The sequence below is a fragment of the Coregonus clupeaformis genome, chromosome 16 (genome assembly GCF_020615455.1).
Source record: "Coregonus clupeaformis isolate EN_2021a chromosome 16, ASM2061545v1, whole genome shotgun sequence".
In the NCBI taxonomy this organism is placed as follows: Eukaryota; Metazoa; Chordata; class Actinopteri; order Salmoniformes; family Salmonidae; genus Coregonus; species Coregonus clupeaformis.
The window spans coordinates 40022321-40038878 of record NC_059207.1 but is presented as its reverse complement, the minus strand read 5'-3'; the positions used below and the strand labels follow the sequence as shown (position 1 = coordinate 40038878).

Below are 16558 nucleotides of genomic sequence, written 5' to 3'. Positions count from 1 at the left end.
AAAGAAAAACCCTTGAATGAGTAGGTGTGTCCAAACTTTTGACTGGTAGTGTAGATTATACTATATCTAGATCTATACAATGCAAAACATACACACATAGAAAAGAATGACAGGAATTATGCACCTTTAACCATCTAAGCACAAATCATTTGCCTATGCTCTTTAGGCTAGTGTACAATACTTTTGTGTTTTTGTATGTATTAACAATAAGCATTCATCAAAATTGTATAAAGTGTTACTGTACAATACTGACAATATAACGTTTTTAAGTTTTAGGTCAGAAAACAATCTGTGGGCTGGTTTCATAGACTGCATGTTCCATCAGGTGCGGCCAACAGCATACTGTACATTACAATAAGACCGCTGAATGTTCGTTTCTGTTTTCACTACAATGTAAACTGATGTGAAGGTTGTGATCAGAGTAATACAGACAAGACATGACACTGGATTCAAAGGTTGAAGCCCAATCAGCAGATGATGCTCTGAAGAATGTCTGGTCTGATCATGAATGTGCCCAGAGTGGATCCTTCCCCACTGAAGGAGATGATCACTCCTGTTGAATGTTGCCATCTTTCATCCTCCAGCATTCATACAGCATGCTATGGAATTGAATAGAGATAGAATAGTACAAAATAGTTCATTTTTAAGCTCTCCCTATAATTCTAAATTAAGCAAGAAAAACATTATTATGAGTATGGAATCAGGTACACTGATGGTTGTGATCGTACCGTGGTAAAGTGCACTATGGATAAGATCAGGATGATCATGAGGCCAATGATCATGGAGGCTATCGCCATGTGAAGGGCTTTCCTACCGAGCCTCTCGGAACCCTCATAGTCCTCCTCATCATAACTGTTCTGAGACTTCAGAAGACAGGAGAGGGAGAAACAGAGAGAGAGGGAGGGAGGACAAGAACAATGGGTGAGAGGAGAGTACAGTTGAGGGAGAGCAACAGAAAATATCCCTTTTAAACAATTAGAACCATTCATCAATAAATGGTGTACACGTTTTCTATAATTATTAATCAAATAACCATTACTGTAACAGTGTACACTATTAGTGGACACTGGGGAGTAACAGGTAGGTTTCATCCCAGCCAATAAACCATCTAATATTTAGCCAGTGAGTCAGAGGGAAACACACCAGTTAAAGAGATCATAATACTATGAATGGAGGGAAGGGGGATGCTATATCATTGGTGAGTCAGATGAAAGAGCTGGACTGGACCTGTAAACTCAAAATCATTTTTATGGGAAACCCTTACGGCACTGAACAGTTCACTTCTGGGCACTCAGTTGAAGAGAAAATGCTCTTGCTGAACCTCTGTTTCTCACACCGTCCCTGCCTTGGGTGGCATCTTAAATTCATGTTTATATTAAGGTTTGTCAGAGTGCTGTGGATTACTCAGTGTCATGCGCTCCTCATCTTGTTTCTCACAGCCACAAAGCTGCGACAGCTGCCATTGGCACACATTAGGTTTAATGGATCCTTAAGAGTCTAATTAATTAACATAATAAAAAATCCCCATCAAAATCTGTCTGTTTAAGCTAGAGATATCTGTTTTTTTGTATGGGCTGCGTCTCAATCCACCACATCTGCCTGTTTGCCTTCCTCATCTGCTGTGGAAAGTGAGAGAGCTACAACATTGTTTGTCAGACCAGGGGCCTCATTTATAACCGTTGCGTACATTTTATACTAGATATCTGCGTGCACCATTTCTGAAAAGACTGCCCATGCACAAAAATATTGAGATTAATAAACTTGCCGCACACCATACATAGCCGACGCATTTTTCCATTATCAATCAGACCTGTCGTAAAACTGTGCGCGTGTGAACGAGCATTATAACTCTGCCTGAAAACGCCCATCATTCACCTTTTATGATGACAATAATGTCCTTATTTGCTGTATACTTTGGAAGTATTGAAATTAGGCCAAGACAGTATCTAAAGGAAATAGCAATGGCAAACTTTATCAAATGTTTGTGGAGAATGTTTTCTTTTGCAGTGATATTTGGAGTGTAGTCTATCTGACCATTTCTGAAAGACAAAAACAATTGCAAATTGTTGTAGACCTGTAAACAGATAGTTTGATTTCAATAACGTTTCCCATTTACTTTTTCCCATTTACTTATTCCCATTTACTTTTTCCCGAACCTAAATATGCTGCACTGCCCGTGAATTCTGAAACATTGTCTATACTGAAAAAAATGAAAACTACAGTATTTACATTTTAGTCATTTAGCAGACGCTCTTATCCAGAGCGACCTACAGTTAGTGAGTGCATACATTTTTTCTTCTTCATACTGGCCCCCCGTGGGAATCGAACCCACAACCCTGGCGTTGCAAACGCCATGCTCTACCAACTGAGCTACACGGGACTACCTTTGACCTAAAGCTATGGGCCTGGCACTGTGTCTAATCTAGTTCTCATGGTTCCTATACAATCAATTTCTGTGCAGTCGAGCAGACAATAAAGTTTGAATTCACACTGCCAGTCTCTGGGTCACCACCTCTCTACATCAGTCTGCCAGTCTCTGGGTCACCACCTCTCTACATCAGTCTGCCAGTCTCTGGGTCACCACCTCTCTACATCAGTCTGCCAGTCTCTGGGTCACCACCTCTCTACATCAGTCTGCCAGTCTCTGGGTCACCACCTCTCTACATCAGTCTGCCAGTCTCTGGGTCACCACCTCTCTACATCAGTCTGCCAGTCTCTGGGTCACCACCTCTCTACATCAGTCTGCCAGTCTTTGGGTCACCACCTCTCTACATCAGTCTGCCAGTCTCTGGGTCACCACCTCTCTACATCAGCCTGCCAGTCTCTGGGTCACCACCTCTCTAAATCAGTCTGCCAGTCTCTGGGTCACCACCTCTCTACATCAGTCTGCCAGTCTCTGGGTCAACACCTCTCTACATCAGTCTGCCAGTCTCTGGGTCAACACCTCTCTACATCAGTCTGTCAGTGTCTGGGTCACCACCTCTCTACATCAGTCTGCCAGTCTCTGGGTCACCACCTCTCTACATCAGTCTGCCAGTCTCTGGGTCACCACCTCTCTACATCAGCCTGTCAGTCTCTGGGTCACCACCTCTCTACATCAGTCTGTTAGTCTCTGGGTCACCACCTCTCTACATCAGTCTGTCAGTCTCTGGGTCACCACCTCAGTAGGCCTACTTACAGTGGTAGCCTACACATTTCAATACAAAACATCAATTGTCCATCAACTGTCTGTTCACCTGTTAAATTCTACTGTATGCATAGAAAAATTATAGGCTAATGGCCCATCTAATACCTGTAGGCCCAATTAAATGAGAGTTTAATGGCAATTTGTTGTATGGCTAGTTTGGGAATAGGAACTCACGTCCAGAAAGGTGAGGAATTTATTTTGCAATGGTTATGATATACTGTATGTATTATGCATTATATTCATAAATGAAATATTGTCTACTCCAGAAATTTGACATTACAGTATTCAGACATAGCCTAAAAACGTCAATGGAAAAGGTGAACCATCTGTTCTACCGTTAAACTGCGCTTCAGTTCGGATCACATAGAGCAAAATACTTGAAATAGCTTATCTACACTGAACAAAAATATAAATGCAACATGTAAAGTGTTAGTCCCATGTCTCAAGAGCTGAAATAAAAGATCCCAGAAATGTTATATATGCACAAAAAGCTTATTTCTCTCAAATGTTGTGCACAAATTTGTTTACATCCTTGTTAGTGAGCATTTCTCTGTTGCCAAGATAATCCATCCACCTGACAGTTGTGGCATATCAATAAGCTGATTAAACAGCATGATCATTATACAGATGCACCTTGTGATGGGGACAATAAAAGGCCACTCTAAAATGTGCAGTTTTGTCACACAACACAATGCCACAGATGTCTCAAGTTTTGAGGGAGCGTGCAATTGGCATGCTGATTGCAGGAATGTCCACCAGAGCTGTTGCCAGAGAATTTGGCAGTACGTCCAACCGGCCTCACAACCGCAGACCACGTGTAACAACGCCAGCCCAGGACCTCCACATCCGTCTTCTTCACCTGCAGGATCGTCTGAGACCAGCCACCCGGACAGCTGATGAAACTGTGGGTTTGCACAACAGAAGACTTTCTGCACAAACTGTCAGAAACCGTCTCAGGGAAGCTTATCTGCATGCTCGTCATCCTCACCAGGGTCTAGACCTGACTGCAGTTCAGCGTCGTAACCAACTTCAGTGAGCAAATGCTCACCTTCGATTGCCACTGGCACGCTGGAGATGTGTGCTCTTCACGGATGAATCCCGGTTTCAACTGTACCGAGCAGATGGCAGACAACGTGTATGGCGCCCAGTTTGCTGATGTCAACATTGTGAACAGAGTGCCCCATGGTGGCAGTGAGGTTATGGTATGGGCAGGCATAAGCTACGGACAAAGAACACAAGGATCTGTACACAATTCCTGGAAGCTGAAGCTGAAAATGTCCCAGTTCTTCCATGGCCTGCATACTCACCAGACATGTCACACATTGAGCATGTTTGGGATGCTCTGGATTTGTTACACCCCTGAAAAAGGGGAGAAATAATCACGAACGTGACGCAGTTATGTTTCCTCACTGACAAATTTAGTGTAATGAGAAAAAGACCGCGATTCCCCCAGGAAGTTGGGTGGAGACCAGAGCAATCGATCTCAGGCTCATAGATTAAGAGCATTTAGTAGATCACAGATGAACACTTTTACCCTTAAATTAGGCACCACAAAATAAAGTAGTCAATATAACATTTACACATTCCTCTTACAATATTAACCCTTTGACTCTTGACGGATTTTAAACACATTTATGCATTTTATCAATCTCTATGAACTAGTACTGGATGCATTATCTTTTTAACCTTAGATATTTTAAGATCCTTACATACCATGAACTTACTAATACTTTTTAGTGTATAACAGGCTATGAATATGTCCTTTAACCTGTCACACTCTCCCCGACAAAATAAATGTTGTCCCAACATTACCAACATTATCTTCTTAAACAGTCTATAAGCACTGGACGTAGAAAATCCTCTTCTGTAAGCTAGTCCTTGAGCAGAGGTCAAAGTTCACAGTTCAAATAGAACCAAGAAGTTATATTCACAGTCCATATCTGTTGACCAGCTGTATAAACAGTCCATAAGCAGTCTTTTCTCATACTATTGTCAACAGTCCATCAGTTTTAATGATCTATATGCATAGTCTGCTAATTGTCTTGTGAAAGTCTGTGAAATCAGTCAGTAGTCCATGGTCAAACATGTCAACTCTGTCTGTGGCCTCAAGTTTGCTGAAGTCCATACATGTAGGGTGGCTGAAGGTAATATCGCTGTAGTGATGGCAGCCATGGAACCAGTCCTGGTGCAGGGTAGACAGGGAACAACTGTGGCTGTGGCTGTATACTGTAGCAGGAAGGGATACCAAGCTGATCATAGGTGATACGTCTTGGAGGGTGTCTCTCTCTTTGTGGCAGCTGGTAAGCTGGTTCCTCAGGTTCAGCAGCAGCAGTTAATGAAGGAAAGGCACTTAGTGGACGATCATCAGGCACATTTTCAGCAGGCAAGTTCATCTCCTCAGCAGGCAGTTCTTTAACTGTTGTTTTCTCCTCCAGCTGATTTTCAACAAGCGGCTGTGCTGGTAGCATATCAGGAACTGGCACCGCAACTGTTTGTTTCACTGGTGGGGGCCTGTTTTCCGACTCTCTCGCTGGTTCAGCATACCTCTCAGGTACTGTAGGAAATGTGGGGACCTGTAGCGGCTCATGATGAAGGTCATATTCATCCCCGCTGTCTTCATCAGAATCTAGAGGCTGTGATCCAGGCTGATGTCTCTTTTTCTTACTTTTGTCATCTTTAGTCATTTCTGGTTGTCTCTCAAAAGGTAAGTGGTCACAGGACATGAGCAGGTTTCTGTGCAGGACCCGGGAGCGTCCCCTACCCTTTTCTGGTCTCAACTCATAAATCGGCAGGTCTGAACCCATTTGTCTCACTACTGTGTGAATTTGATCTTCCCAATAGTTACGGAGTTTGCCTGGTCCTCCTCTTGGTGTCAGGTTTTTAATCAGAACTCGCTCGCCAGGCTGTAGCACTGAACTCCTAACTTTAGTGTCATAGTACTTTTTACTTCTTTCAGCAGCTTTCTGAGCATTTTCATTTGCAATGGCGTATGCTTCTTCCATTCCTCGTTTCCAGTTCTCCACGTAGTCTCGCTGGTTACTGGAACCTGCCTCTGTGCACAATCCAAAGAACATATCAACTGGAAGCCTGGGTGATCTCCCAAACAGAAGATAAAATGGTGAATAGCCAGTCACTTCGCAACGGGTGCAGTTATAGGCATAAACCAGTTTGTTTAGAGACTCCTTCCAGTTTGACTTTTGTGTCTCAGTTAGTGTCTTTAGCATTTGCAACAATGTTCTGTTCATTCGTTCCACTTGACCGTTCCCCATCGGGTGGTAGGGTGTTGTTCTGGACCCCGCCATGCCACTGAGTTTCTTTAACTGATGGAACAACTGATTTTCGAATTCTCCCCCTTGGTCATGGTGGATGCGGGAGGGGAACCCAAACTTCAGGGCAAAGTCATTGAAGATGAGATTTGCAGCAGTTTTTCCTGACTTTGATGTGGTGGCGTAGGCTTGAGTGTAACGTGTAAAATGATCAACAATCACGAGGATGTACTCATATCCCCCTTTGCATCTGTCGAGATGGAGGAAATCTATACATACCAGTTCAAATGGCTGTGTTGTCACAATGTTTGTCAGAGGAGCTCTTGTTTCATGGCCTGGCTTTTTCTGCTTGACACAGCTACAAGTTTTAGTCACATAGTGCTCAATGTCAGATTGCATATAAGGCCAGAAGAAGCGGTCACGTACTAGTGATACAGTGCGGTCAGTACCTTGGTGTCCCATGTTATTGTGCAACTCTTCCATCACTTTACCTTTGTACTGCTCTGGTAGAACTAACTGCTTGCGGGCTGTAGTGATTCTGTACAGAATACCATCACTGTCGATTGTCAATTTGTCCCATTCTCTGAATAGGCATTTTGTCTTTGGACTGAATTCCTTTTGCTCTTTAACTGGCGGTTTGGAACCAGACAGCTTGAAATCGAGCACAGGACGGATGACCGGATCAGACTCTTGTGCCTCTCTTATCCCCTCTTTTGGGATCGAGCTGATTGTTGCTGTAGTTGTCTCACCTTCAGCTGATACTGACATAGATGCAGCTGAAATTGACCAAGGCACAAAAGGCTCTTTCTGTACCTCTACTGCTTGTATAGTGGCGGCAATGGTGTCTGGTGGAAGCTCCTCAGAACATTCTCTCATCAGTGACTCTACATCCAGTGGCATCCTCGACAAAGCATCTGCATCACCGTTCTCTCTGCCTGGCCTGTACTTTATTGTAAAGTGGAAATCAGCCAATTCTGCAACCCACCTGGAAGTGGTTGCGTTCAGTTTTGCAGTAGACAGAATGTAGCTGAGCGGGTTGTTATCACTGTATACAGTGAAGGTCGGAGCATAGTACAAATAATCATGGAACTTATCAGTGATTGCCCATTTTAGAGCTAGAAATTCTAGCTTGCCAGAGTGGTAGTGATAGTTCTTCTCAGCTGCTGTTAAGGTTCGAGAGCCATAAGCAATGACCCTAAGCTTCCCATCTTGCTCTTGATAAAGAACTGCTCCCAAGCCTTGGTGTGACGCATCAGTGTGTACAACAAATGGCTGAGTGAAGTCAGGGAAACCTAAGACTGGTGGGTGAAGCAGACACTCAATCAGCTGTTCAAGTGCCTGTTGATGCTGGTCAGTCCACAGGATTGGCTTGTTTGAGGGCACCACATGACTTACTTTCTTTGTTTTTGCTTTCCGTGGGTGGTCAGGTAATTTCTCTGAATCTGCTTTCAGGAGGTCATACAGACAGCTGGCCCTCCTAGAAAAGTCTTTGATGTACTGTCTGTAGTAAGTGAGTAAACCAAGCATTTTTCTGAGCTGGCCCACAGTCTGTGGTCTGATCTCTTTCAATGCTCTTACTGCTTCAAAATCGGCTGGGTCAACTTTGCTGCCGTCTGCAGACACTATTCTGCCCAAATAACGGACCTGGGGTTTAAAGAGATCACACTTACTTGGCTTGAGTTTGATGCCATACTCTCTGAGACGCTGCAAAACCTTTTGCACATCATTCACATGGCTGTCGAAAGTTTTACTGAAAACTAGCGTGTCGTCCAGATAAGGAATGCAGATGTTGTCCCGGAGCCCTTCCAAACATTCCTCCATACAACGCTGAAAAGCTGCAGGAGCGTTCATGAGGCCGAATGGCATACGTATCCACTCATAGAGTCCCCATGGGGTCACAAATGCTGTCAGTGATCTGCTTTCTTCAGAGATGAACCCTTGGTGATATGCTTTTCCCTGATCTAAAAGGGAGAACCAGGAATTACCACCTAAACTGTCCATGATGTCCTGGACCCGAGGGATGGGCTGGCGGTCGGGATGTGTCTTTCTGTTCAGGTCTCTGTAATCTATACACAACCGGAGGGTCCCGTCCTTCTTCCTAACGCACACGACAGGTGAAGAATATGAAGAGTTTGACTTCCTAACCCAACCCTGGGCTATGAGGTCATGAAGGTAACCCTTCATCTCCTGATACAGTGGCCTGGGCACTGACATGTATGTGCGCTTGACTGGTTCAGAGTCCTTTAGAGAAATAGTCATTTTCAATCGTTCAATGCAGCCAATGTCATTGTCTGATCTGGAGAAGGAGTGACACTCTTCTCTAAGCATTTTCCTAACAACCTCTCTCTGTTCTTCGGTTAGGTGACTTAAACCTACTGGTGGATCCCACTGTTCAGTAGCAGTACATGGAGTTTGAACACTAGTGTGATTCACTGTGGCTGGGGTGACAGCTTTTTCAAAGACTTGGGCAGGTAACACAGTCATAATGGTTTGTACTGTACCGATTATGGTGCGTCCTAGCAGGGCAATGTCGTGGTCAGTGGGGTTAGAGACATCAAGCATGACAACTGGAAAAACACCTTTCTTAACTCTGACTAGTGTGTCAAAGAACTCAAGTTCATCTGGCCACTGCGGGTTCAGGTCTGGCTGGAAAAGCATTGTCATGTCATCTTTGAAAGGCTGGGAAGCTACCCGGCACTCAATCTGAATGCTACTGTGTTTTGGTACAGCAACCTTCTCTTTCTTGGTCTTCACTGCGTATTCATCTGTCTGTTCTGCGCTAACAGCCTGTATAAAAGCCCTCACCTTATTTCTTTTGAGGCTTGGGAAAGCTTTTTTCACTGTACTGTACCGTTTAGTCTTTTCGGTCATTGTCAGGATGTGCTCAATAACATTGAAACCTATGATGGGATGAGATAGGTGACAGCCTTTCATTACCAGCACTGGGATGATCAGTTCCTTCGTTTGGTCAGTTTCAGAGGCTAGCCGAAAAGTTGTTTCAATCCATCCCAGGTACGGCATTTCAGTCCCATTTGCTGCCGTCAATCTTAGATCATCAGGTGAGTCCAGAATTTCTGAAACATCCCTCAGCCTTGCGTTTGGGAGAGATTCCGCTTTCCATCGTTCATCAATGACCGATACCTGAGAGCCTGTGTCCCATAGAGCTTGGAGGTGGTGGCGATTCAGGTGACACTCAACAAGGCACTGTCTACCGACTAGCGAGGTGACCTTATGGGGGTGGCAACCTTGAGCTAGGGATGGTAAAGAGTGGGCATTTTCTTCTGTACAGGAAAGCTTTTCACAGGTAGAGTCCATTTTCAGGTGAGTGCATTTTTCCTTATGTTTAGTCCAATGTTGGTTTTGACATCCTTTGGAACAGTACAGTGTCTCTTTACATGATGAACATTGTTTCAGGTTCTCAAATGAATCTTCTCTGGCACAATTTGCACATTTCTGGGACTTTTTGGTAGCTACGGTTAACACTTGTCCCTCAGCGGTAACCCTTCCCCGTTTAAAGGGGCCTCTTTGGATGGTCTGACTCCCCGGATTTTACATCCAGCTTGAAAATGTTCCCCACTCCCACATCGGAAGCAGTGTGTGCAGCGTGCATCTGTTCTGGCCTGCTGGCAGACAAAACACCTCCTTGGAGCTTGAGCAGAGCGGTTGGTATACAGGTTAGGTGCATATTGATACTGCGCAGGGTCAGGTGCTTGGGGCTGACTGTAGTTGCTGTAATACTGCTGCTGGGAAACAGGTGGCTGGGGGTCCCTATCTGGCCTCCTAACTGGAAGTGGGGCATGGGCATAAGGCGATGACTGAAACATAGGCTGCTGTAATGTCTCCTTAATCTGAGCAATCTCTGCACTGAGACCTTTTAGGAAGCTACACCTGTCTTAAGTTCAGCTAACTCTGTTAACAGTTCTGCGGGTATCTTAGCTTTGGCTTCCTTCACAGGACACTTTGCAGATGGCGTATCTTCTAACTGAACTACACTTACAGTTGTAGCAGGCTGTGGGGCATTAAAACGCTTTTTGTTTCGTCTTTCTATCTCATTAGCACAAGCAATGTTAAGCTTCTCTAGCAAAACCTCATCTGATGTTTCGCTATCAAGCAGGAGAGGCTGCATGTCTATCCTGATACTGTCACTCTGGAGACCTGTAAGGACTGTGTGTAAACACATGCGCTGGACTAGAGCAGGGTCATACTTAAGCCCTGATTCTGACTCCTGGGACGCAAATAGTACTTTCTGCCTCAAATCTAAGACGCGCATCAGGAAGCTTTGAGGGGTCTCCTTGCTATGCTGTGCTTCTGAAGCTAGCTGTTTGTAAAGCTCTGTTGCACTCTTCTCTTGGAAGTGGGAACGCAGGATGCATCTAAGTGTGGGAAGAGTTAGCTGGGGTTTACCTTCCAAGTAGCTGCGTAGCTGTGAGCCTGGAGAAATAGCCCTGATTACTGCGTCTACTATTTCTACCTCAGGATAGCCTCTGTTAAGTCCATTCTCAATCTGATGGGCAAGGCTGGAAAAAGTCAGTTTATCTTTCTGGCCCGGTTCACCTATCTGACCAGAAATTTTTTAACTCTTTGCGCCAGTATGAGCCGGGCTGTGCACTGGGTGAGAGCTGCATGCTCCTCTGAAGATGGGCAGGGGGTTGGGGCTGGCGCAGAGAATCACTGGCTTGGTCTGCAGTACTCTGCTCAGTTCCCACCCCTTGTTGTGGGGTTACAGTTCTCAGTCCCTCTATTCTGTGATGTGTTCTGGCTGTTTCAATATCATGGTCAGTTTGCCCTGTCTTGCTATCTATGCCACTGATCATCTCTGTCATTTTGTCTTTAAGTAACAATAATTCCGACATGCCGCCATCTTCTAACTCTGCAACTTCCTCTCTTTCAAGGAACATCATAATGTGAGTCATCAGTGATATGCGGGATTTGTCTTGAACATCTCTTCTCTGTTCGCCTGATATGTCAAGGAAATCACATACGTCTAGTAACTTGTCTTTAGTCAGGGTGTGCAATTCTCCTACTACCTCTTCCTGTAGTTCTTCCAAGGCGGTTGTCATGTTGACAGGACAGGAGGAACCTTTACTGTGCAGGAGTTGACTCTGAATTAGGTGGTCCTTACTGTCTCTGATGGTCTCTCAACGGCCTCAGTTGACACGTACTTAACCCCCAACTTCCAGCTCCCCTCGAACAGCAACACTTTCCTCACTGCAGCCTGCCTGGGTTGTTATGTAGGGATTTAGCTGGCTCGGAATTCAGCGACCAGGATGTGGAAGCCGGACATCTGAGCAGCAATCTCAGCGGAGCCTCCAAAATGTTACACCCCTGAAAAAGGGGAGAAATAATCACGAACGTGACGCAGTTATGTTTCCTCACTGACAAATTTAGTGTAATGAGAAAAAGACCGCGATTCCCCCAGGAAGTTGGGTGGAGACCAGAGCAATCGATCTCAGGCTCATAGATTAAGAGCATTTAGTAGATCACAGATGAACACTTTTACCCTTAAATTAGGCACCACAAAATAAAGTAGTCAATATAACATTTACACATTCCTCTTACAATATTAACCCTTTGACTCTTGACGGATTTTAAACACATTTATGCATTTTATCAATCTCTATGAACTAGTACTGGATGCATTATCTTTTTAACCTTAGATATTTTAAGATCCTTACATACCATGAACTTACTAATACTTTTTAGTGTATAACAGGCTATGAATATGTCCTTTAACCTGTCACAGATTCACATGTACGACAGCGTGTTCCAGTTCCCGCCAATATCCAGCAACTTCGTACAGCCATTGAAGAGGAGTGGGACAACATTCCACAGGCCACAATCAATTGCTTGATCAATTCTATGCGAAGGAGATGTATACGTTCGATAAATCCAACATATGCACCACACAGAACGCACACCCAACTGCCTCTGCAATGCAATGCTGCAAGGCAAACGCAGCTTTCCATTGGAAATTAATGTACTTCTGGTGTACCAAAATGTAAATCGCTGTCGGTGTGGGTGTGATTGAGGCGTTACGCCTCGATCACACCGACAGCATCATTGCATTTTCGTACACCAGTGGAACGCTGCGTTCGCCTTAGAGCATTGCGTTGCAGAGGCAGTTGCAGAGGCAGTGCGTTCTGTGTGATGCATACGTTGGATTTATCGAACGTGTGCGTCAAACTGTACGCGTAGACGGCTTGACAGAAATGGTAGCAGAAGGTGAATGTTGAACTTTTGTTGCACACATATCCAGATGACGCTGCGTACTATTTTGATCAAGACGTTACAGAGTAGGCTATGTGTGCTTCAATTAGCTCGCTTGGTGCAGCAGGAAGAACATTGTTGTGTGTGAAAAAATATTAATGTCTAGTTTTGTCACGACTTCGGCCGAGGCTGCCTCCCCTCCTTGTTCGGGCAGGCTTCGGCGTTCGTCGTCACCGGAGTACTAACCACTGCCGCCCCAATCATCATCACAATTGTCTTGTCTTGTCAATCACACACACCTGGTTCTAATCCCCTAATTAGTCTGTGTGTTCCCTCTGCCCCCCTTGTCCTTGTGGGTGATTGTTTATTGTGGAGGTTAGTGAAGCTCGGTGGAGCTTGTGTATTTTGTATCGACGGGAGTATTTTCCAGTGTGCCTTGTATTTTCCAGTGCACCTGTTTTGTGCCCTGGAGTGTGTTTGACGCATTTCTGCGTAAACCTGTATTTTGCGGATTAAAGCCTGTTATTCTGTGATTACCCTCCTGCGCCTGACTCCTTCAACACCACCTCATCACAAGTTTACACTATCCCTTGAATCTCCCGCAAAATCATCCTGTTGTCCCTCATTTGGGTATTTCTAAATTTCTAAAACACTAGTCTGAAGGTAACCCGGTACCAGTTTAAACAATTAATGGAAGTATGAAAGTAGTTTTGTGCCAACAAAAAAAAGGGGTTAAATGTGTCCAAATATATATATATATTTCCTGAGCTTTCTTATATCTCCTAGATATAGGATAGACACTTCCTTATGATCATTTTTTGACTGTCTGTTTTGCCATATATGAATGTGTTATTCAATGCGTTTCTATGGGCTGTAGTAGTAATGGCCAAATTCAATATTTTATAAAAAAAATGCATATATACACTACATGGCCAAAAGTAGGTGGACACGCCTTCAAATAAGTGGATTTGGCTATTTCAGCCACACCCGTTGCTGACAGGTGTATAAAATCAAGCACACAGCCATGCAATCTCCATAGACAAACATTGGCAGTAGAATGGGCCGTACTGAAGAGCTCAGTGACTTTCAACATGGCACTGTCATAGGATGCCACCTTTCCAACAAGTCAGTTCGTCAAATTTCTGCCTTGCTAGAGCTGCCCGGTCAACTGTAAGTCCTGTTATTGTGAAGTGGAAATGTCTAGGAGCACCAATGGCTTAGCCATTAAGTAGTAGGCCTCACAAGCTCACAGAACGGGACCACCGAGTGCTGCAGCACGTAGTGCGTAAAAACCGTCTGTCCTCGATTGCGGTTGCAACACTCACTACCGAGTTCCAAACTGCCTCTGGAAGCAACATCAGCACAAGAACTGTTCATCGGGAGCTTCATGAAATGGGTTTCGATGGCCAGGCAGCCGCACACAGGCCTAAGATCACCATGCGCAATGCCAAGTGTCGACTGGAGTGGTGTAAAGCCTGCCGCCAGTGGACTCTGGAGCAATGGAAACGCGCTCTCTGGAGTGATGAATCACGTTTCACCATCTGGCAGTCCACAGACAAATCTGGGTTTGGCGGATGCCAGGAGAACGCTACCTGCCCGAATGCATAGTGCCAACTGTAAAGTTTGCTGGAGGAGGAATAATGGTCTGGGGCTGTTTTTCATGGTTCAGGCTAGGCCCCTTAGTTCCAGTGAAGGGAAATCTTAACGCTACAGCATACAATGACATTCTAGGCGAATCTGTGCTTCCAACTTTGTGGCAACAGTTTGGAGAAGGCCCTTTCCTGTTTCAGCATGACAGTGCCCCCGTGCACAAAGCGAGGTCCATACAGAAATGGTTTGTCAAGATCGATGTGGGAGAACATGACTGGCCTGCACAGAGCCCTGACCTCAACCCCATCGAACACCTTTGGGATGAATTGGAACACCGACTGTGAGCCAGGCCTAATCGCCCAACATCAGTACCTCACTAATGCTCTTGTGGCTGAATGGAAGCAAGACCCCGCAGCATATTGTTTAGATATTGAGGACTATATTGTTTAGATATTGTGGACCCCCCCCCGAAGTCAATACTTTGTAGAGCAACCTTTTGCAGCAATTACAGCTGCAAGTCTCTTAGGGTATGTCTCTATAAGCTTGGCACATCTAGCCACTGGGATTTTTGCCCATTCTTCAAGGCAAAACTGTTCCAGCTCCTTCAAGTTGGATGGGTTCCGCTGGTGTACAGCAATCTTTAAGTCATACCACAGATTCTCAATTGGATTGACCAGGCCATTCCAAGACATTTAAATGTTTCCCCTTAAACCACTCGAGTGTTGCTTTAGCAGAATGCTTAGGGTCATTGTCCTGCTGGAAGGTGAACCTCCGTCCCAGTCTCAAATCTCTGGAAGACTGAAACAAGTTTCCCTCAAGAATTTCCCTGTATTCAGGGCCATCGATCATTCCTTCAATTCTGACCAGTTTCCCAGTCCTTGCCGATGAAAAACATCCCCACAGCATGATTCTGCCACCACCATGCTTCACTGTGGGGACGGTGTTCTCGAGGTGATGAGAGGTGTTGGGTTTGCGCCAGACATAGTGTTTTCCTTGATGGCCAAAAAGCTCAATTTTAGTCTCATCTGACCAGAGTCCCTTCTTCCATATGTTTTGGGAGTCTTCCACATGCCTTTTGGTGAACACCAAACGGGGGGGGTGGACACTACACTCACAATACAGTCATTATATTGTGCAAAACTGTGTCCATTTCATTTGGTTGTCTACACTCTTCCTGAATGTTAACCCTCCAACACATCTGTGATCTGTGATTTGACACAGTCGTGGACATATATCCAATTCTGTAGTTGAACTTGACCTCAGCTCCAGTCATGACCGAGCACACATCATCAGCATTATGTGTACGTGTGTGTGATGCAGACGGGGGTTCAAAGAGGTGGACAGGCTATTTTTGTAACTCATGAGACTGAAGTTCACAGGCACACTGACTCATTAGCCATTCAGTGATCATACACCACTGACACACTTTCACTGAGACAGGTGCATCACACAGAACAGCATATATAATTTCAATTCAACTGTTGTACCACAAAACGACCATGAAGAGATGTCATGGCTGAGATTTCATTCATGATATTATACTGCTAATAAAATTATCAATGTTTTTCAATAAACATTTTTAAACACAGTCAAAATAACCAGTCCTCAATATCTAAACAATATCCAGAAATAAAAGAGGTCACATATCATTGATCAGGCTCACCAGTACAGAGAAGACCAGAGCCACGATGTTGACAGGCCAGGCTGGGCAGAAGCAGGTGAGGATGGTAAGGTAGACGTAGTTCTTCAGAGGGGGGATCTCCTGGGCCTCCCTGTCCCCCAAGTGGTCAACACTCACATCCAGCGGCTGCTTAGTCTTCACCTCCGTAGGCTGGAGCGTCCCTGGAGACATCGGACCAGCTAAACAGGTCACACTGGTCACACTGGTCAGTCAGAGATGGACAGAAAGGAGGTAGAGGAGCCAGGTAAAAAAGTAAGCCAACGTCTGGGAGGAAAAACCCGACCTGGGGAAGAGTGTCTTAAGACTGTCTTAGGCGTGAGAAGACTGAAGCATACTGGGGGCTCCAGCCAGAGATGAGAGATTACCTAATTACTTTCAGGGGTGAATACTATCCTTCTTCTGAAAAAGAAGGAGGGGCACTAGAGGACGGAGAGAGGGAGGGACAGGGAAGAAAGAGAGATGAACGGGGTTCAAGAGAGAAAAAGTGAAGAGAAAGTAGATTAAGGCATGCACATAGGGCCCTATTCCGATTTAGGAAATTACGCCTTTCTTACCATGCCTTTCCTACACACTTAGTAGTTGGTATTCAGACTTACCTTGTGCAGGTGCTTAGTGGGCTTTGCAGGC

General features: G+C 44.9%; 1 protein-coding gene across 1 annotated transcript; it reads right to left on the bottom strand.

Moving 5' to 3' along the window:
* Nucleotides 1-77: 77 nt before the first annotated feature.
* On the bottom strand, nucleotides 78-16102 carry LOC121583954 (transmembrane protein 233). Its single transcript, XM_041899811.2, has 3 exons — nucleotides 15914-16102; nucleotides 729-863; nucleotides 78-599 (listed from the first exon to the last, which is right to left on the bottom strand). Exons 1-3 carry the CDS (start codon nucleotides 16100-16102, stop codon nucleotides 588-590), a joined length of 336 nt encoding a protein of 111 aa, XP_041755745.1. The 3' UTR covers nucleotides 78-587.
* Nucleotides 16103-16558: the final 456 nt, after the last annotated feature.